Below are 21,684 nucleotides of genomic sequence, written 5' to 3' on the forward strand. Positions count from 1 at the left end.
CTCCTTTCCTTATAACAATGGCCGAAAAGAGCATTTTAGTTCGTTTACGGGCATTGGACCCGTTTGGTTCAGGCTTGAAATTATGTAGATTTGAAATTTGAGGGGCAGAATTATACCCAAATTACCGGATTATTCTTGTTGACGGCGGGAGGAGGCAGCGGTGGGTGCAAATCAGGGCGATGACAAAGGTGGGTGGTGCTCTGTTGTTGTGTTCCCCTCCGTATTATACATTTTTGCGTGATGGTAATTTTATTTTTTGGAAATTCCTACAACCCGAATTCTTATTTTCTCCATCACGTCACATGTCAATTCGCAAGCCACGTCAGATTCTGGTGCGGGTTTTAGCGGCATTTGGGCTGCATTCCAAGGGCTTTTCATCCGCAATTGCAGATTAAAACGGTCCATGTCCCTGGATCGGGTGCGCCTGCTGCCCTATGAACACGATGGTCATGTTTTTTTTTTGTTTTTTTGTTTTTGTTTTTTTCTTGGATGAAGCACATAACACGACTCTGGGGCCCGACCGCACGACCGGAGCATCACCTGTGCTCGCTGACTTGGCGTCCACAACATGGCCGATTGCGTCTGAGCACCCGGGCGTGAATTTCGTCCTACAGCGGCTCCTTGTGAGTGTCTTCATTGTTTGAGACTGAATTTCGTGTTCTATAAACAGCTCGAAGTGCATCGACAACTGTGGCTCTCCTCGCCCACGTGCAGTGCAAACGGCAGTTTGTACAATCCCTGACATTGCTTTGTGCAAAATTAACCGCATGTACTTCACATGACATCCACCCATGTCGATGATGATGCTTGTGTGTCCTCACGTTGACGGGGTGGGCCCAAAGCCCACCTGAAGTCACATCTCACTCGTGCCCTCATTTCCTGCGGTGGCAGCGGGAGCGACGCGGAGGATGAGGATGTCGCAGAAGAAAATGTTGCTGGCCTTCAGCGCCGTCACGACGGTGACTCTGCTGATGCGCTGCGGCGGCCGTTGGAGCCGGTGAGTGAGGAACCGGGTGCGACCGGGGTGAGGGGGGAAGGCCCGAAACACATGACCCGGGTCGGATCTGTTCTCGAGTGTAAGAATGCCTGAGTCAGAATTGCCTGTAGGTGCCACAAGAAAGGCATTTCAATTCCTGTATTTTATTTTTTTTTTAAATTGAGCTCATTTCCAAATGACCTGGCCCATCTGTTCGATTTTGCTTTGCTGTTCGTAGGACCGCAGACCGTCTTCGGTCCGAGTGCCCCGCCCTTCGCCCCCATCCCGCCGCGGGTCCGAAGGCCAAGCACACCAACGTGGCCTTCCTGAAAACCCACAAGACCGCCAGCAGCACCGTGCAGAACCTTCTGTTCCGCTTTGCCGAGCGCAACAACCTGACGGTGGCGCTGCCCACGCAGGCGTGCGGCCACCAGTTCTGCTACCCGAGACCCTTCGACGGGCACTTCGTACACCCGCACACGCTGCCGCCCAACGTCATCAGCAACCACATGCGCTACAACGCCGCCGAGCTGCGCCGCCTCATGCCCAACGACACGCGCTACGTCACCATCCTGAGGGAGCCCGCTGCCATGTTTGAGTCCCTGTTCAGTTACTACAACCAGCACTGTAAAACCTTCAAGAGAGTCCCCAAGGGCTCGCTGGACGCCTTCTTGGAGCGGCCTTGGCGCTACTATCGCCCGCAAGACCAGGGCTCCATGTACGCCCGCAACACGCTGACCTTTGACCTCGGGGGCGACAAGGACCGCCCCGCGACGGACGCGGCGTACGCGCGCTCCTTCGCAGCCGAGGTGGAGCGAGTCTTCTCCTTGGTGATGATCGCCGAGCACTTTGACGAGTCGCTGGTTCTCCTGCGTCACATCCTCTCCTGGGACCTGGACGACGTGGTCTACGTGAAGCTCAACATGCGCGCGCCCGCTTCCAAGCGCCGCCTGACCCCGGGCCTCGCGGGGAAAATCCGCACGTGGAATTGGATAGACGCGCACCTCTACGATCACTTCAACGCTTCGCTGTGGCGCCGGCTGGCGGCTCTGGGTTCGGCCTGCGTGGACCGGGAGGTCCGCCTGCTGCGTGTCGCCAAAGAGAGGCTGCTGCGCGGCTGCTTCGGCGGCCAGCGGCCTCTTCTCCGATTAGCGGGGCAGATCCAGAACAAGGACCTGCGGCCCTGGCAGCCCAGCGCCAAAGTCGGCATCATGGGCTACGACCTCCCCGCCAATCTGAGCAGCGGGTTCTCGAGCTCCGCAAGAGAACTCTGCCTGAAGCTCGTCATGGCCGAGGTCCAGTACACGAGGATTCTGCTGCGCTCACAATCCGTTCGGTACCACCGGCCACGACTCTCGCTGCGCTCGCGCCCGGTTCCGGATGCTTCTACAGGCCCGACCACCGCGTCAGGACTAAGATCTCTGTACAACCGGGCCTCGTAACGCAGGGGTTCTCAAACTTTGAAGGTCCGGGTACCGCTTGCGGGATCCGCTTGATTCGTGTCGGTTAGATTGACCCAAAGCGTAAAGGAATAATGAATTGATTGTGTTTCTTTTTTTATTACACACACATTATCGCACACCCCTCACATTTTTGGAATTTTTTAAAATATCTTTTAATGGGACAACATTGAAGTGAAATGACGCTTTGCTACAATGCGGTCAGCGTAAAGCGTCCATAACCGTAAATATACAGCCATTCATGAATAAACCGCAGGCAACAAAAGTGAGGCCACCCCCTAGGAGAAAATGTCCAAATTGGGCCCAAAGTGTCAATATTTGGATTGGGCAATGTTTTCCGGCACATTCACGGGACAGGGAATTGTCGTTTTGTCAGTGTTGTCCCATGAAATTATTATTATTATTTTTTTTTAAATTACAAAATTCTGAGGGGTGGACTCACTTTGTGAGATACTGTACACACATATATATATACACACACATATTGTAAATTCATAAAACAAAGTCTATTTTTGATGGGGGAAAGCACACAAACACGTTTCGAAACTGTGAACATTTCATTTCGTTGAATGGATGAGACTTAACGTGAAGTCGATCTTTGTATGTTGTCGCCAACGGCCGCTTTATTTCTCAGGTTCGGTCCACGAAAACTAGGACCGCGTGTGCGTGCGCGCAATGGCACCGGGCGAAATAATTCTTGCATCAATGGTTTGTACTGAATGACATGATTTATTTTGGAAAGGCAAGCACGTTGTACGAGCTGGACTGCGCGCGCTGACCCAAATCAGCTGACAACTGTGATGAGAAATAAAAGAGAAGTTCTAAATGGTGGCGCACTCAATTGTATGAGGAGAACTACAGGGCCCTTAAAATGGATTTCAAGGATACCGAATAGTTGCTCAAATGGCTTTTTCATACAACCATCGCCAACAACAACACGTCGGTTGTGTGACTTGAATGTCACGAACACAGAAAACATGACAACTTACAGTAGCTTCACTTGTGCAACTCCTTGAGAACGACAACACGACGTCAAGAGCGCCCGCTTGCGGCCGTGGAGGTAGACTCACCGATCAGTTCCGGTCTTCGTCACACTCGGTAGATGCTGTTGTTTTTTTTTTTTTTTTTTTTTTTTTTACTTTGGTAGAGTCCGTCAGCTCGGAAGTGAAACGCGTCAGCGTGGCTTTTCTTCGTGATTCCACAACACAACAGTAAGCAAAAAAAAAATAATAATAAAAAATGTTTTTTCAAAAAGCCCACCAGCAGGAGCTGGAAAGCTTAGCATATCTTTGCACAGCTTGTTTTTCCCGCTAAGAAGTTCAGTCAGTCGAGGCCGTGGCCTTTGAGACAGGAGTTCTCAAACTTTTTGGGTCCCTCATAATCCTAACGCCGATGAAACATTACCACCACTTGAAACCCCGAAGTGCCATCAGGAATTAAAAAGTGGCCTATTTTTTTTTTTGGGGGGGGGGGGGTGACAAATCCATTTGTATTTCCCCCCCCAAAAAAAAAAAATAATTAAAATAAAATCCATCTTTACAAGAACAAAAGATGTATTTGAGTGGTAATCTTATGAGAATAAACATTTTTCAAAGTTAAAACCAAACTATTATTAACAGCCAACTAAATGTTTACTGGGGGAATAAAGTCTTATCTTAACAAGTGCATTTAAAAAAAAAAAAAAAAAAAGCAACTTTATTTTTCTAATATTGCGCCTTTATAGACCCAAAGCAGGGATTGGTTTCTTACATTTGTTATATTGGCGGGCCGGTCCCCATTTGTACAGTAGGTATGCACTTTTTGGAGTAAATGACACGAAATAATAATAATAATAATAATTTACGGCAAATTGTTTTGCAAGCTCCGGGCTCGGAGACCCCAGTTTGAGAACCGCTGGCCTAAGACAAGCCAAACGCAGTCAAGCGGGCTAAGGGTGAGACGGGGGTCTGCATTGTGGCTAAAGTGCTGGGTGACTGGAGGTCCCATTTGGGGTGCTTCCAGTGGCTCTCACAATCCAGTGGACTGAATCCTGGGCTGGGTGGGACTTCCTTCCTTGCCTGCGGGATCGACAAATAGAGCGAGTTAGGGACGAAGGGCGGACGGACGCGCAGAGCTGCCGCGTTGCTTTCGGACCGCCGCGGCTCACCGTCCGCCGAGCCGCGGTCCGGAGCGCGGCGGCGGCACGCCCGCTCCTCCTCCTCCTCCCGACGTGCCGACGGCTCCCGGAGCGACGTCAGCAGTTTGCGGTGCTCGCCCTCGATGTCCTGCAGAGAGAGAATACGGTGAAGACGGCCGCCGACGGTACACACTACTCCATTTGTCGACGTTTCGTCGCTAACGTGTTCGAAGCTCGAGCGGCGGCAGCGCATGAGCGCGCTGCGTGAATTTAGTCCGTCCAAAAAAATATCAATGACGACATTGACGTGAATTCTTCTTTTGTTTTGGGCTTGTTCCGTTAGGGGTCACCGCAGCGCGTCATCCTTTCCATTAAGTCTGTCTGCCAAATTACGGCCATGTGACAAGATGGCTGCCCGCGAGCTCACCTTGAGCTGACGCAGCTTGCTCATCAAGTTCTCGATGGTGTGGAAGACCTCCTCCACGTTTTTGATCACGTGACTCTGCCGCAACGCCTCCTCGCCGCACCTCCCCGACACGTCGCTTTCCGCTTCTCCGTCCGCCGGGTCGGCGGCGCTCTCGCCTCGCCGTTCGGGCGCGACCAGGTAAAATACATTTCCTGTTCGAGATGGAAAACGACCGATCAGACGACAACGCCGCGCGGGCGGGTGGGGGTCGCCATTACCGTGCGCTGCGGCCCGGCTCGCCGGCGACTGCTCAGATTTTGCCATGACATCATCAGTGATGTCATCAGGGACAGAGTAAGAAGAAGCTGCCACCATCGCTAAGCAAAGGATATGTGTGAGTGTGAAAAAAAAATGGAGTGTCAAGAGTCACCGTATCGATATCTCGCCAAACAGCTTTACCCTTTCTTACGACCTGAGCGCCGTGGAGATTCTGCGCGTCGGCCGGGCTTCGGAAGGCGGAGCTCCAGCCGTCCTCGTGGGCGTCGAGGAAGAGGAGCTGCCGCAGCGTTTCCACTGGCGGGGTCAAAAAAAATAAAGACATACATAATTCAAATTGAAAATGAAAGCCCGTTTACACTTGGACTGGGCGATACGGCCTGAAAATCAAATCTCAGACTTTATGCATCAAAATCCAATTTCCAACTTTCATCAATTTTATTCCCTTCGCTAAGAGGAAAAGCAAATCATTATTTAAAACAGGTTTTTCTTTACCTGAGTTTTTTTTTTTTTTTTTTTTAACTTGCATCAACTTCCATAAATAATATTGTGAATTTGTCCCATTTACCGTCCTGCAACGCCGCATCTGCCACACCCACGGCGTGTCCTTCACGGCGGTACAGTTCTCCCGACCGGCCGCAAGCCGCAGAGACGGCCGCGGCGTCGTTCCGGGCCCTCGCGGCGTTTTCTGGAGAAAGTCAAGTGTCAGCGTGCGCTGCGGCTTGCGGGGAGAACGGGCGGAGCGGCGTGTACCTGCGTAGGCGCAGCCCGCACCTGCCACCGAGGATGCAGTGCCAAGACTGGGAGAGCTGGTGGAGGGGGGTGGGGGGAAGAAGAAGAAAAAAGAGAGGAAAAAAAAAACAAAAAAAAAAGATCCTTGAATTATTTCACTATGTACAAAATCAACTAAGCAATTATTTAATGACAGAAAAGAATAATAACAAAAAAAAAAAAAAAAAAAAAGATCTCAGTACATTTTCATTCAATAATTTTAGGGAAAAAAAACAGTTAAAACTGCCGTAAACAAATAGGAGACTAACCAGGACGTGTACTCACGCAGTGGCCGCTGAGCCGTAATTGCTCGGGCGTGGGCTGGCAGCAGAGGCGACGGTCTTCTCCAAAAAGTCCTTCCAGCTGAAACGCAAGCACGTGTCACGCTCTGCTAAAAACACACGGAGGCCGTGTTCGGAATCGCTCCCGAAAACACAGCGCCCCCAAATAGAGTGACTTCCTCATTTTCGAGCGCCGTTGGAATGTGTCGTGAGCAGAGCGCTCTCAACGCGTCCCGCAACGCATTCTGAAAAAGCGGAGGAGAACGAGGGCGGTCGCGGGAAACATCGAATCTCGTCGCTCTCGCTACATTGCCGGTTTTCATGTTCTCGACATACCTCTCGCGATAAACGAGAAATCATTGAATAGCAGGGAGTGGAGAATGAGTGATTGATTCCAGACGCAGACCCAAAGTCGGGGAGGTCGGTGACGAGAGCTTACGTGTTTTTCTCCGACGCCGTCCCCGCCGCCAGCTCGTAGATCTGCCTCTCGGTAGCGCTGATGACGTAGAGCGCTTTGTTGTCTGCGGGGGCGGGAATGAGTTGACAGCGGAGGGGGCGGGGGGCGCAGGCGCGGTGCCTTTTGCAACGCCGAGCTCACCTGTGGCGACCGAGCGCACCAGCAGCGAGTCCAACTTGACCAGCGGGCTGTCTCCGCCGCCCCCGCCCAGCCAGCGGGACGGGTGACGCAACAGCAGACGCTCGTCGGGGCCGCGCTGCAGCAGCAGCAGGCAGTCGGACAGGAGCAGCGCGTGGATGTCTGACGGCGGCAGCGTTGCAAGAGGGTGGAAAAATGTCGGGTGCGTTTCATTCTTGACACCAAATTAAATGACCCTCAATATTTCCCAGTTCAAATTCCCGACTGTTAAACTCTTCATTCCCCAAATTCCACTGACCTAACTGCTTGTCCTTGCTGACTTTCCAGACGAGCGGACCCTCGTGGATCATCTTCTTGGTGCTCAGGTCCAGACCCTGCCAACAAGACGGGAAGTGAAACATGCCAACGGGCCGGTGGGCAGACAATGCGATATTGTGGAATTTTTTTTTTTTAAAGCGATCTGAAGGTTTACAAATATTGGAACGTTCTATGCCAATTTCTGTTCGTCGACGAGCCACAGCTATGTTGGGTTAGTCACAAGATTACCTTGAACTGTGGCGCCACATCCAGTCTGCGTTGGTACTTGCTCAGATGGTGGCGGTCTTCAGTCTCCCTGACCACCTCGTTGACCGCCTGCAGGATTCCACGGCAACAGGCCTGCGCCCGCTGGAGGGCGGGAAGGTCGGCGGAGGTGTCTTGGTAAAAAAAAAGGAGGGGGTAAAAAAAAAAAAGCGAGCGTGGTTGGTACAGCTGTGTGCGCACGTGATGCTAAGCGTGGTCACGAGCGCGGGCGCTCACCCTCGGTGTGCTTGATGATGTTGTCCAGAAGAAGCGGGTACTTGGTCAACCTCTGCATTTCGGACACCAGCAGGTCTCTGAGCTGCAGACGGCGACAGTGGCGACTCGCCTCGCACTCCTGCACGAGTCACAGCGTCACACGAAGCACGGCGCCCGTCTGGGCACGGGGGGCCGGAGGCCGGCCTGCGCCTACCTGGACAATGTGGGCAAAGCGGGGGTCTTTGCGTTGTTTGCTCTTAATGAGCTCCAGCGCCTGAGACTGCTGCCTGCACAGCTGGGACGCCTGCTCCTGAAACTCCTCCCCGGCGGCACCCTCAAACTGGACAAATATACATCGGCGCAAGCGCACGCACACGTGGAACGACGACTGTAATCAAACATCTACACGCACAATTTTCTGCAGAATATCACGAAAATATTTGCTGAAAACCGCACCTATTAGCTCCTCTCTGCATTTTTTTTTAATTTTTTTAAGCTCTCTCTGCAATACGCAAAAGACGCCACCTTCGATTGCGTCATGTTAGAGGAGTAGCGGCTAGTGTTAGCCACCAGCTGATAGCCAGCCGGACATTTGGAACATTTTGTATTTCGGGGGGCGTCAACCACTGGCAGATATCGGGCTCACCCTCGCCAACACGACATCGCCGATGTCTTGAACGATGACGGACTCTCGCCGCTTCCTCATGGCCTCGCACAGACTGGCTGAAGAGCAAAGCGCAAACGCGTTGACGCTGGAGGCTCACCCCACGCGGCGACGTCCGAATGCCGGCGGGCGTACGCACCGTGCAGCTCGTAGACCTGCGGCAGGTTGGGAAAGATGCAGGCCAGCTCGTCGGCGCTGAGCACGGCTCGCATCTTCTGGAAGAAGACCTGGTCCAGGACTCGGAGTGTGCGCAGGTGCGACGCCTCGGTCGTGAAGAGCTCTGCCAACAACAACAAAATCTCGCTTTACGCGAAGGCTCTAACGCGTGGGAAACTTTTCTATCTGACATGTAAACCTTATTTGTGGCCCTTATAAAGCAATTATAATACAGTATGAATTTTCACGATTCAAGGCAAGGCTACTCGAGTTTATGAAATGACTCGAGAGTAATTTCTTCCGCGACACGGCGGCAAACTGCGGTTCCATTCGCACCGTATATGACCGCCTGGCGCTCCACCTCCTTCGGGCCGAGCGTGGCCAAGAGCTGAGGTGGCACAGTCTCCTGCCAGTTCTGACCCTCGCACGCCTCCTCCTCGGGGGCGCCGGCGTCCAGCAGCAGGGTCAGCGGCGACTCCATGCTCCTGTGTCAGAGTATTTTTAACGCCGTCATTCATCTGTAGCGGGCGCGCGACTGGCGAGGGACGGCGTCGGGTGTCACCTGCGGATGGAGCGCGGCGTGTACGGCGGTGTGGGGTTCTCCAGAGATCTGGACGTGAACGGAGACACACGTGACACGTCAACGTCAAGTATTCACTGTGCTTCACCTTTTTCCACATTTTGCTGCAGTACACCCTAATTTCAATTCATCAATTCATCAATTTAGAATAAATGTGTAACTACATTTTGGAAAAAGTGTAGCGCTGTGAATACTTTCGGGATGCACTCTCGTCAGTAAATCGCGCCCAACCTGGCCGAGCTGCCGGACGCCGACGACGAGGCGCTGTGCTGCAGTCTGAGGCCTGGCCCGTCCCTCTCCTCACCGGGGTCCTCCATGTCCACGTCGCTGCGAGAGCGGGGGACGGACTCGCCGCATGACGCGACGCCCCGCCGCCGACCTTCGCCCTGAGCCTTCAAAGACTCGCTGCGTGCCAGACGCACGGAGGCCGTCGGGCTGCAACCGCACATCATGTCGCACTATCATCATCGACCCGTCGAAACCCGTCTCGCGGGCGGGTGTCACGTGTCCTACCGGGCCACGCCGTCTTCACCCTGCCCGCCGGACAACGCCACCTGCGGGTCGCCGCCGTCCTCGGCTCCGGTCTCCGAGTTGTTCTCAAACTGCTGAATGATGTTCCTGACGCTTCCTAGTCGCACTGTGCAGACGCGTACAAAAACGCAAACACGCACAAAGCTGCAGTTGCTTGTCGAGCAGGACGACGGTTCACAAAAGGAGACAGACTCAAACCAGCTGAAGTCACAACAACAAACATGGAGGTGAAGAAGAGACAGAACAACGATAAAGGAAGCGGGGCTGGGAAATTCATCAAGAAGGTCCAGTTTATTGCTCAAGACGATTTGATTTTGCAGCTTTTCCAGCTTTCCTGGTTCAAAGTTTTCATAAAACGGAAGCAAGGGATTCTATTGTATTCCCCCCCTGAGAAGCAATTATCATCATTTTATATGTAAAGAAATCATATTTGAAATTATTTCTTTCAGTTGGTTGAAGTTAATGCTTGGGGGAAAAAAACTAAATAAATCAAAAGTAAAAAACTGTTTCAACGTTTCATCAGAAGAAATAAAGAAAACAAAAACGCAAAACTAGTTTTGAATAATACTGTCATTTGCTTGTTCCACGAGCAAAGGGGGAACGAACAAAAAAAAATCAATTAAAATTGGAAATCGAATTTTAATTGTCGATTTTATTTTTAAGGCCATTTCACCAGCCCGAACAGGAAGGCACGATGGAGGTCAAGAAGACGGCACAAGAGGGAAAAAGTACCTTCGGCAGGGGACAACGGGACATGGAATGCTATGAAAGCAAAAACAAGCCGACAGAAAGCGCAAAATGAGAACGTCAAATCATAGAAATAATACAAATAACACCAATAAGAAGTAGTTGTCCATCGATGCTAAAAATACGATGACTGTGTGCCTACTGGACTGCGATGCGCTCCGAGGTTTCCCGATGTACTTCAGGATGGGATTCCTCTTCCTGTCCTCGCCGTCTTTCTCCTTCTTGGCGCCACTCAGCTGAGGAGACGACGGCAGGCATGAAGCAGCCGCGACCAGCGCGCTCACGCCGGCGTTTGCTACCTTTTTGGTCTTGAGGAACGTGAGCCACTTTTCCTTCTCGGTGCTCAAACCGGGGAACGCCTTGGAGTCTCGCAGCTTGACGCCGGCGTGGCGCAGGTACAGAAGCACGGCCGACGCCAGCGGGGAGCTGGGCAAAGAGGGGACGCTGCAGAGAGGAGGCGGGAACAATAGGCTCGGACTTTTGTATTCTTGTTTACCTTCTGTCCTCTTCGTGCTTGCACCTGTGGCGGGAACACAAAGCCAGACGTTAAGGGGCAGGAGAGCAGCTCAGGTGTGCGGAATGAGTCCGCAAGTTTCAAGCCCGACTCCTCAGGTTTCAGACCCCCCCCCCCCAATCACCTCTGCAATGAGTTCAAGTTCAATGCGGACTTACAGGATCTCCCAGAGGGCGGTGACCTGCTTTTCCACCACCTGACGCTCTTTCAGCGGGTCACCGTCCAGCAGCAGCAGGTCAGTTTCGCCAAAGAGCGCGCCCAGGCCCATCATTTGCTTGTTCCTGTCCAAAATAAAACGCCAGCTTGGATTAGGCGCACGAGAAGGGCGCTCACCACTGGTCCCCGACGTACCTGTAGTCCAGAAGCTGGTCCTGGATGTGGGGCAGCACCTGCTGCTGCAGCTCACACAGCGGCCCGCGGACGTCCTCCTGAGAGTGTAAGCGGCTCTCTGGCAGGACAAAAAACAAAAAACAAAACGTGTTGAGGCAACACGCCGCCACAACAGAAGAGAACACGACCGCCTCTCGCTACCGTTCTTACCGATGTCTGTAAGGTAGTCTTCTGGTACTTTGAGCTTCAAGGGCTAAAACAACATTGAATGCAGTGTTTAGTAGTGACAAGAGCTGGGAGGCTTATCAATTTTAATGATTTTTTTTCTTTTCTTTTTCCTCAGATGGCCACACCCACAAAAAAACACAAAGGCTGCAAGTGCCACAATGGCATTTTTCAACTTGGATTTATAAAACACGCTCAAACAATTCGATTGTCAGGTCCTATCGCCCAGCCCAATTAGCGAGTCGAACATCCTAACGACAACAACACGGCGGCGGTACGTACGGCGTCCGGATCGAGGAAATGGGAGCAGATCTGCGGAGCCAGGGAGCGGGCGTCTTTGGGCGCGGCGCCCAGGTAAGCCTCCACCGACAGGTAGAAGAGCTGCAGTGCACACAGACAACGTCAAGGCACGTATTGTTATATGTGGTTGTGTGTGTGTGTGTATATATGTGTGTATATATATATATATATATAAAATACGTCAAGCAACAATAACTTCAGGGCAACTGACCAGCGGGTTGGGGTCCAGAAGCTGCGTGAAGACGTATCTAAGGAAGATGGTCATGTGGGCGGGCCGCAACTTCAGCAGCTCCATGTCCTGGAAGGGGCCGTCCATCTGCGTTAGTGGGTGGAGTCAAGTCATTATCTGGGTTAAGCAAATCATAAGTCAGACAGTCTCGCTCAGTGTACCCGCACATTTGCTGCTTCGTATTCTGTATCTGCACTTGTGTTCGTTCGCTGTACTAACACGTTCACATATTATTTCATTCATTCACTGCCAGCCTTCCCAGTTAACATGGATATTTGACTTCTAAAGCCGTCAATGGCAGTGAATGTGTTACTGGCAAGTAAATACCAAGTCCAACTCTTTGACGAGTCTTTTGTAAGTCCAAAAATTGGTGACTTAAGTCTGACTCGAGTCAGGTCATATGACTCGAGTGCCCCATTGCCGGCCAATGGAAAACTGGAGCTGAGAAAGGCTCACCTCATTGAACACGTAATTGTCGTCTTCCTCGTCTTCTTCCTCAGGCCCGATGATCTGGGCTCTGCCGCTCTGCCAGCCAACACACACACACAATTTCCAGCTCAAACAGTCAGGAATGTGAACTTGGGTAAGCATCAGGAGGCATCCATCGTGATGATGATGATGATGATAACGATGGAGGCGAGGAAGGTATGCGGCGAACAACTTTTCGACTTAACACTCGGTGAGTGCGTCACAATTGTTTATTTGCAACGTTTTTGAACGAGGAGGGACAAATGCTTGGAGAAATGACATGTTCTCTTGACGCAGACCACAATTAAAAATAACGTGGCACAAATTAATTGTCAGTAGCAGAATTATTGTTTCTACTTAATGCGCCCGCCTCTCTCGCTTGCAGCACATATTTGTAGTGACATGCAAATACGTACAGTAAATCAATCGAAAACGTTGCTCTTTACTCGCATTTCTCTTGTCAGTGTTGTTATCGCCAGGCTAAGCTTGGTATTTGTGAATTTATTTCAGAAAACCCTGACTGTAGCTTGCGTAACTTTCGGGACACGTCCTAAATGTTCTCAAGCAATTTGCATGATTCCTTTTTAAAAGGTCTTATGACCCAATTATGGAAAGAATAATAGAACCTTTTCCGATTAGCCAGTTCGTGAATTAGCTGCTACCACTCACTCCTCGATTAAGATCCTCGATAATCTGGACGTGCGAGAACGAATTCTGGGCTGGGGTCCACGCATTAAAGAGAGAGGACGGTTGCAATCAAGCGACCCGAGACGCACCCTCTGTCTGCCCGAGCCGTCACGTGGCAGGAGGTAACGTCACAGCAAACAGGAAGTGCTCACCGAATCAGAGAGCGGGCACGTGTTGGAGCTCTGCCGGCGGTGTAGAAAGCTCCGGAAGGAAGATGAGGGGGATGAGTGGGGACTTTCAAAGGCCTGGGAGGGACGGGGAGGGGCACAATCACAAACATGCCAGGGTGCGAGGCGGGAGAACGGGAAGCGTACCTCCATGTCGCCCTCGCTCGAGTCCAGCGACAAGCGTCCTGCTGGAGGAAGAGGAGGAGGAGGAGGAAGAGAAGAGGACGAGGAGGAGTTTTAGCAAAAGTTACTACTTTGATGCCTTGACCGCTCACACGAGGACACGAACCTTCGCCTCCCGTGACGGCGCGGTTGACGCATTCCGACCGCGTTCCCTCCTGGAGGCGCACAAAAAGGCAAAACATTTGTTGGGAGAAGGGCGGGAGACATCGACGGCTATCACAAAGGCGCCAGCGGGCATCCTCACTGCGTCCTGCTGAAGCTTGACGCGCACTTGACGGGCTCGCCTCTTGGCGCTTTCGATTCGCTCTTCCAGAGACGGCGACGGATTCCGCGACTGCTCCTCCATTAAGACCTGGAAAGCGCACAGCAACGCAGGGACTGACGCAACCCGCCGCCGTGATGTCATCGCCGCGTGCGGGTTACCTGCAGCTCCGTTTCTTCCTGGTGCAGCATCTTCCGAAGTATCTGAGAGGCGTGCTTCTGCACCTCGGGGTCCTGCAGCTCAGATATTTGGCAGCGTAAAATTGCCATAAAAAAATACATAAAATCCAGACAAAAACGCTGAAAATGTTATGTTATGTTGTAATGTGTTCATTTGTATTTAAAAAAAACCTGGCACTGACCTGGAGCGGTTTGGGTCCAGTGATTCTTTGAGAGGGAGTGCCGCTCAGTCCTGACAGTGAAGGTGGTGGGGGTGGAGCCTCAACGCTAGGAAGCGTCCTCTGATTGGGTGTGGGATCAGCGGGGAAGGAGCACGGCGAAGGGGGGGGTCCTTGCAGGGTGAGCGCGACATACGTTCCAGCTGTGCCACGACGTGGACAAAGCACATTAAGACGCATACGAGGTGTTGAACAGACGAGTTGACACGTGGAATTTATCGCTACGCGACGACGATTAGAGCTTGAACTCAATTCATCGTGAATCACTTCGGCATGAGCAAAGACGACGGCCTTGCTGCCTAATATTATTTTGAACGACTTCAAATACTTGTAGTCGCGACGACAGTGCACTCACATTTAATGAGCTTCACCACCTCCTGATGGGACATGGAGGACACGAGCGAACCGTTCACCTGGAGCGGGACAGAGAGGAAGTAAGCGGTGACGAAGCGCCCCATTGGCCGTGTGCCACGAGGGAGTGTCCACACCTTTATGATTCGGTCTCCTTCTTGGACTCCGGCCTTGACGGCTGCCCCGCCTGTGAGGAGGAGGGAGAGGATGAGCAGAGAAATGCTGACTCGCCAACCAATACCGGCTAACTTGCATCTGACACAGTCTCGTAATGTAACGGAGTACAAATACTCTACTTCCTGTTACTGGACTTGCATTGGTTATATTTCTGGCAACTTTCACACTTTCGCCACTGCATTTCCTCAAAGCTAGTGCACATTGATGGAATTTAAGGTGGTATTATTATATCCTTTCAGATACTTTACACAAGACTGGTGTGACTCACCTGCTCGCACATTCTGCACCAGCTTCACCCGCTCGCCGCACACGGTGAAGCCGAAACCCAGCTGGTCCTTCTGCACCACCACGCATCTCTGGACCAAGCCGGCGCCTGACAGAGTGACGCGCGGACATCAAAAGAGACATCCGGGACCGCACGGCGGGGATATTACCGCGTCAAAACCGCGCTCACCCGCGCGCTCGCTGGGGACGTCGGCCAGCGGGTCCCTCTGCTGACTGGCGGACGACTTGCGTTCCGAGTCCCCGGTGGTCAGACTGCTGAGCCTGCGTTGACGGGCAAAGAGACGGGTGAAGATGAAGACGGGTTGCCAGATCAGGGGCACGCGCGGAGAACTCGGAGCGTCCAGCAGAGAGAAGAGGGCGGGGCACGCGTCACAACTGACAACTCACCAAGCGGCGAAGGGGCTGAAAGCGTGACGAGGCGGAAAGCGATTCAAAGGGAAAGAGAAAGAAGACGTTCAGATGCTGCTGTTTAATTTGAAAACCCACTTCCATGAACACGTTTTCCGTTGTTGGTTTTTTTCACGCTCGGTTGCATTTGAGTTGCTCTCTCGCTCCTCAAGCCAAACATCTGATTAGGGAAAACTAACTAAAAAAAAAAAAAAAAAAAAAGGACTGCTACCCTACACACACACACACACACACACACACACACACACACACACACACACACCAGCGGTCCCTAACCAGTTTCACGTAAAAGCAATATTTGGACATATTTGATTCTTCGTCAGCATCGGCCTTCCGCTCCGTGTGCACGTTACCTGTCAAGGGTGGAGGTGGGCTGGCGGACACTCATGTCTTCAGTCAGTGAACCGCTGCTGTCGCCTTCCTCGTCACGGCCATGTTCCACTCGCAAACAGCTCCGTTTCACAACACTGACATGTACAACCTGCTCATTTTCCTCCCGGCGCTCTCGCGCGGATGCTCACGCTCGTATCCATCATCCATAAAACAAACGCTCGTGTCCACATATGTCGCAACACTTTGCCGGTCAGTATGAAGAGAACACCACATTGCTTAAAACTTCAACATGTCCAAGCGAAGGCTCGTGAGCAAGATTAGCTCGAGGAGCACACTGCAGCCCAGCGATTTCCAACCGGTGCGTGTTGGGAAACGACCCAATTCCACATAATTAGTCTGAAAATTATTTTACTGACAACATACAATGCATCTTATTTTCATCCATCTACGCCAGCGATGTATAGTGACACGCATAACAACTAAATGTTCTTCCACTAGATGGCGGAAGGTACAAAATTAAAGTGCGTAGCCACTTTTTGTGCCTTTAATGTTTGGTAAAAGGCCATTATTTTTTTTTCTCATGTAAAATAGGTACCTTGGCACATGAAATGTTGGGAAATTACAACAGACACGCGAGAGGTGGACGTCGACTGCTAGCTGGCTGCCTGGCAGGTGAACCAACATTGGCCGCTCCTAATGTATTTACAAATTTAACGCGCAAAAATAACCAATTAGGCGCAACTTTATTCAGGATTGAACAGAACGTTGGTGTGGCGTTACCGGGCCGACGTTAGCTTAACGGCTCGGTCGACGTCGAGTGTTATGGCCGCCCAAAGCGCCCCATTCTCGGGTTTGCGGAAAGCTAACACGGCGCTCCCGTCGGAGGTCGCGAATAACAATTTAAAAAATGCGAATGAGTAATGTGCGGGTAAAGTGCGACTCGGCCACACTATAGGTGCTTTATGAACGACAATTGGGCCAGTGCATTCACTACTGCTGGTGCAAATCCACACAAGAGGTTAAAGGTGCATCAATGCTAGCCGGCTAGCAGCCATTCAAGCGTAAGTCCGCCTCGGCGACACGGCCCCCCCAAAAATACACCGACGTCTGCCTTGCGTGCTTCGCCAATGCACAAGGTCCTCGCCGCAAGCACCCAAAAAGCCACACAAATCCCAGACGGTGACCGAATGAGGGTGTTGTTTTTGTTGCTGCTGCTGCTCCGGGGCATCCGCGGCCATGTACTTCCTCTTCCTGCGCGAACGCAGCGCCCCCTTGTGGGCAGGCGTCTCGTGTGTTTCAAATGTGCATTTTGGAGCATTCATTTGGAAAGTGGGAGTTTGAAAGTTATGTCTCCTTCTCTACTCTCTCACCCCTTTATTTGTTTTGTTTTAAAATTTCTTGTGTGTGTGTACAATTGGCCTTTATTCATAAAAAGGCATTAGGTTTTTTTGTTTGTTTTTTTTTAAACTTCACTTTATGTATTTTTGGGTTTCGAGTAGTTCTTTAGTTATTTCCCAAGCATTTAAATAATTTTAATTGTCTGATTATTTCTTTACAGTGTATTTTTGTTTTTTCTTTAGTTTTGAAGTATTAAGATTTTTATACATTTATATTTTTGTATTATTATGGCTTTATATATTTCTGAATTCAATGCAGCCCTATGGGGGGGCACAAGTCAGTGCAAACTGTAGGCCGGTCCCAAGCCCGGATAAATGCAGAGGGTTGCGTCAGGAAGGGCATCCGGCTTAAAACCTTGCCAAACAAATATGAGCGTTCACATCCAAAGAATTCCATACCGGATCGGTCGTGGCCCGGGTTAACAACGTCCGCCACCGGCGCCGTCAACCTGCGGGGCGCCGTTGGAAATTCAGCTACCGTGGGTCGAAGTCAAAGAAGAAGAAGAGGTGGAAAGCGGATTATTCGGCAGAAAGAGAAGAGGAAAACACAGAGCCTAGAACTGAATGTGGGGACTGTGACAGGAAAATCTCGGGAGTTGGTTGAGATGATGATTAGGAGAAAGGTTGATATATTGTGTGTCCAGGAGACCAGGTGGAAAGGCAGTAAGGCTAGAAGTTTAGGGGCAGGGTTGAAATTATTTTACCATGGTGTAGATGGGAAGAGAAATGGAGTTGGGGTTATTTTAAAAGAAGAGTTGGCTAAGAATGTCTTGGAGGTGAAAAGAGTATCAGATCGAGTGATGAGGCTGAAATTTGAAGTTGAGGGTGTTGTGTGTAATGTGATTAGTGGCTATGCCCCACAGGTAGGATGTGACCTAGAGGTGAAAGAGAAATTCTGGAAGGAGCTAGACGATGTAGTTCTGAGCATCCCAGACAGAGAGAGAGTCGTAATTGGTGCAGATTGTAATGGACATGTTGGTGAAGGTAATAGGGGTGATGAAGAAGTGATGGGTAAGTACGGCATCCAGGAAAGGAACTTGGAGGGACAGATGGTGGTAGACTTTTCAACAAGGATGCAAATCGCTGTAGTGAACACTTTTTTCCCAGAAGAGGCACGACCATAGGGTGACCTACAAGAGCGGAGGTAGAAGCACACAGGTGGATTACGTCTTGTGCAGACGATGTAATCTGAAGGAGGTTACCAACTGTAAGGTAGTGGAAGGGGAGAGTGTGGCTAGACAGCATAGGATGGTGGCGTGTAAGATGACTCTGGAGGTGGGGAGGAAAATTAGGAAGACAAAGGCAGAGAAGAGAACCATGTGGTGGAAGCTGAGACAGGACGGGTGTTGTGCAGCTTTTCGGGGAGAGGTGATACAGGCTCTCGATGGACGGGAGGAGCTTCCAGAAGACTGGACCACTGCAGCCAAGGTGATCAGAGAAGCAGGCAGGAGAGTACTTGGTGTATCTTCTGGCAGGAAAGGAGGGAGATAAGAAGACTTGGTGGTGGAACCTCACAGTACAGGAAATCATACAAGGAAAAAGGTTAGCTAAGAAGAAGTGGGACACTGAGAGGACCGAGGAGAGGCGAAAGGAATACATTGAGATGCGACACAGGGCAAAGGTAGAGGTGGCAAAGGCAAAACAAGAGGCATATGATGACATGTATGGCAGGTTGGACACTAAAGAAGGAGAAAAGGATCTATACAGGCTGGCCAGAAAGAGGGATAGAGATGGGAAGGATGTGCAGCAGGTTAGGGTGATTAAGGATAGAGATGGAAATATGTTGACTGGTGCCAGCAGTGTGCTAGCTAGATGGAAAGAAGTTGATGAATGAGGAAAATGATAGAGAAGGGAGAGTAGAAGTGGCAAGTGTGGTGGACCAGGAAGTGGCAATGATTAGTAAGGGGGAAGTTAGAAAGGCATTAAAGAGAATGAAAAATGGAAAGGCAGTTGGTCCTGATGACATTCCTGTGGAGGTATGGAAGCATCTCGGAGAGGTGGCTGTGGAGTTTTCGACCAGCTTGTTCAATAGAATTCTAGTGCGTGAGAAGATGCCTGAGGAATGGAGGAAAAGTGTACTGGTGCCCATTTTTAAGAACAAAGGTGATGTGCAGCGCTGTGGCAACTATAGAGGAATAAAGTTGATGAGCCACACAATGAAGTTATGGGAAAGAGTAGTGGAGGCTAGACTCAGGACAGAAGTGAGTATTTGCGAGCAACAGTATGGTTTCATGCCGAGAAAGAGTACCACAGATGCATTATTTGCCTTAAGGATGTTGATGGAAAAGTACAGGGAAGGTCAGAAGGAGCTACATTGTGTCTTTGTAGATCTAGAGAAAGCCTATGACAGAGTACCCAGAGAGGAACTGTGGTACTGCATGCGGAAGTCTGGAGTGGCAGAGAAGTATGTTAGAATAATACAGGACATGTACGAGGGCAGCAGAACAGCGGTGAGGTGTGCTGTAGGTGTGACAGAAGAATTTAAGGTGGACGTGGGACCGCATCAGGGATCAGCCCTGAGCCCCTTCCTTTTTGCAGTGGTGATGGATAGGCTGACAGATGAGGTTAGACTGGAATCCCCGTGGACCATGATGTTTGCAGATGACATTGTGATCTGCAGTGAAAGCAGGGAGCAGCTGGAGGAACAGTTAGAAAGATGGAGGCATGCACTGGAAAGAAGAGGAATGAAGATTAGCCCAAGTAAAACAGAATATATGTGCATGAATGAGAGGGGTGGTGGGGGAAGAATGGGGCTACAGGGAAAAGAGATAGCAAGGGTGGAGGACTTTAAATACTTGGGGTCAACCGTCCAGAGCAATGGTGAGTGTGGTCAGGAAGTGAAGAAACGGGTCCAGGCAGGTTGGAACGGGTGGAGGAAGGTGTGTTATGTGTCTGGTGTGTTATGTGACAGAAGAGTCTCTGCTAGGATGAAGGGCAAAGTTTAGAAAACAGTGGTGAGGCCAGCCATGATGTACGGATTAGAGACAGTGGCACTGAAGAGAAAACAGGAAGCAGAGCTGGAGGTGGCGGAAATGAAGATGTTGAGGTTCGCTCTCGGAGTGACCAGGTTGGATGAAATTAGAAATGAGCTCATCAGAGGGACAGCCAAGGTTCGATGTTTTGGGGACAAAGTTAGAGAGAGCAGACTTCAATGGTTTGGACACGTCCAGAGGAGAGAGAGTGAGTATATTGGTAGAAGGATGATGAGGATGGAGCTGCTAGAGGAAGACCAAAGAGAAGGTTGATGGATGTCGTGAGGGAAGACATGATGGCAGTTGGTGTTCGAGAGGAGGATGCAGGAGAAAAGGCTCTCATGGAAAAAGGATGACGCGCTGTGGCGACCCCTAACGGGACAAGCCGAAAGGAAAAGAAGAAAAAGAAAGATATTTCTGAATTCATTTGTTCTTGATAGTTTTTTTTCCTCGTGGTAGTATGTTTTTAATTCTGTTTTCATTTTTTGTTTCTCTCTTAGTTTTTTGGGGATACTTATTTTTAATTTACTTTTTTCTCTGTAATTTCACATAAATTCACATTTCATTATTTTATTTATCAATTGTGATTTATACATAATTTGGGTATTTTTACTTATTCTTTTAATTAAATCCGTTTTTCTTTTAGGGATTGTCTTCAAACTGACTTCCTTCTTTTCTTTTTTACCATTTCTTCATATTTTAGTATTTGTGACTTTTTATTTGCCCAAGGTATCTTTGGATGGGGCTCAGTATGGATTTGTACTATTTAAAACCAAGCCAATGCACCCATACACAAAATAATAACCCATTCAAGTGTTACATTTATTTGGTCATATTTCTCTCTTTTTTTTTTTTTGTTTAATTTTCCACAGGTTAAAACCCATTGTAATAGTCAAGAAATAATAAAAACATACTGTGCAGGGAAATAATCCTCTTGACACACGTCACATAGTAAGAGTTGATTAGGCCCAGCCCATTGTGAGATTTCCACAATTTCTTTGAAGCTGAACAATACACCTGCAGGTTGCGCAAAGATAGAATTATACCAAAAAAATAATAATAAAATAAAATTTTTAAAAATGACAACAAAAACAAACATCAATGCAACATTTGCGCAATGCCGCAAACAACAAAAACATCCAGAAAGTAAATTTACAATAAAAGCAAACAAAATAAACACAGCAACCATGTCCAGCCTCACTTCCATTGAGATATTTAAAGAAAATCTATTTTTTATATATATATATCAAATTATTTTCATAATTGGAGAGATTGTCAAGGAGAAGTGAAAATGTGGAGCACCCATACGAACATGTTTAAATAGTCCAGTGGAACACCTGCGTGACATTTGCACCATCTTGATGTAGGCTGTGTCCGAGGCCTGTCGAGAAATTCTTTTTTTTTTTTTTTTTTTATTTATGGAAATTTTTTTTTCCATCCAGTGTGTGACATCAAACGCCATTTATAAATATCCCCAATCCCCCGCCCCCTGTAGAATTCTATTGCGATACATCAAGGTCCTTGTCCAATATATATGTATATATATGTATATATATATATATATATATATATATATATATATATATATATATATATATATATATATATGTATATATATATATATGTATATATATATATATATATATGTATAATATATATATAT

The 21,684-nt window shown here is 49.6% G+C and overlaps 2 protein-coding genes across 13 annotated transcripts; one reads left to right on the forward strand and one right to left on the reverse strand.

The window, feature by feature from the left end:
* Positions 1–18: 18 nt before the first annotated feature.
* On the forward strand, positions 19–3,073 carry gal3st3 (galactose-3-O-sulfotransferase 3). The gene is made up of 4 exons (XM_061763443.1): positions 19–188; positions 496–623; positions 892–997; positions 1,215–3,073. Exons 3-4 carry the CDS (start codon positions 909–911, stop codon positions 2,416–2,418), a joined length of 1,293 nt encoding a protein of 430 aa, XP_061619427.1. The 5' UTR covers positions 19–188; positions 496–623; positions 892–908; the 3' UTR covers positions 2,419–3,073.
* On the reverse strand, positions 2,520–16,917 carry arhgef11 (Rho guanine nucleotide exchange factor (GEF) 11). Of its 12 annotated transcripts, XM_061763429.1 has the most exons (42): positions 15,673–16,912; positions 15,299–15,313; positions 15,081–15,172; positions 14,895–14,999; positions 14,587–14,636; positions 14,454–14,511; positions 14,063–14,241; positions 13,863–13,934; positions 13,684–13,791; positions 13,546–13,594; positions 13,404–13,444; positions 13,242–13,334; positions 12,391–12,459; positions 11,917–12,021; positions 11,688–11,786; positions 11,391–11,433; positions 11,202–11,298; positions 11,009–11,131; positions 10,833–10,856; positions 10,636–10,762; positions 10,479–10,572; positions 10,322–10,351; positions 9,572–9,695; positions 9,290–9,493; positions 9,041–9,088; positions 8,815–8,963; positions 8,462–8,602; positions 8,305–8,381; positions 7,873–7,998; positions 7,680–7,797; positions 7,428–7,576; positions 7,180–7,255; positions 6,885–7,043; positions 6,726–6,807; positions 6,291–6,368; positions 5,988–6,043; positions 5,803–5,922; positions 5,418–5,531; positions 5,237–5,335; positions 4,980–5,170; positions 4,583–4,700; positions 2,520–4,493 (listed from the first exon to the last, which is right to left on the reverse strand). In XM_061763429.1, exons 1-42 carry the CDS (start codon positions 15,705–15,707, stop codon positions 4,444–4,446), a joined length of 3,987 nt encoding a protein of 1,328 aa, XP_061619413.1. In that variant the 5' UTR covers positions 15,708–16,912; the 3' UTR covers positions 2,520–4,443. The 12 variants fall into 12 exon arrangements, 11 of the variants coding, with proteins under 11 accessions (XP_061619413.1, XP_061619407.1, XP_061619408.1 ...); XM_061763423.1 differs by having other exon boundaries at positions 4,980–5,335; positions 13,404–13,441; positions 15,673–16,913; XM_061763424.1 differs by having other exon boundaries at positions 4,980–5,335; positions 9,572–9,686; positions 15,673–16,913.
* Positions 16,918–21,684: the final 4,767 nt, after the last annotated feature.

Source organism: Phyllopteryx taeniolatus, chromosome 23 (genome assembly GCF_024500385.1).
Source record: "Phyllopteryx taeniolatus isolate TA_2022b chromosome 23, UOR_Ptae_1.2, whole genome shotgun sequence".
Lineage (NCBI taxonomy): Eukaryota > Metazoa > Chordata > Actinopteri > Syngnathiformes > Syngnathidae > Phyllopteryx > Phyllopteryx taeniolatus.

Coding starts and splice junctions, on each gene's coding strand:
- gal3st3 (XM_061763443.1), top strand. CDS start 909: ATGAGGATGTCGCAGAAGAAAATGTTGCTGGCCTTCAGCGCCGTCACG. Junction 998..1,214: donor TGCGGCGGCCGTTGGAGCCG/GTGAGTGAGGAA, acceptor TGCTGTTCGTAG/GACCGCAGACCGTCTTCGGT.
- arhgef11 (XM_061763422.1), bottom strand. CDS start 15,707: ATGAGTGTCCGCCAGCCCACCTCCACCCTTGACAG. Junction 7,577..7,679: donor CATCATCAAGCACACCGAGG/GTGAGCGCCCGC, acceptor TTTTTTACCAAG/ACACCTCCGCCGACCTTCCC. Junction 7,044..7,179: donor CAGCAAGGACAAGCAGTTAG/GTCAGTGGAATT, acceptor TGCCGCCGTCAG/ACATCCACGCGCTGCTCCTG.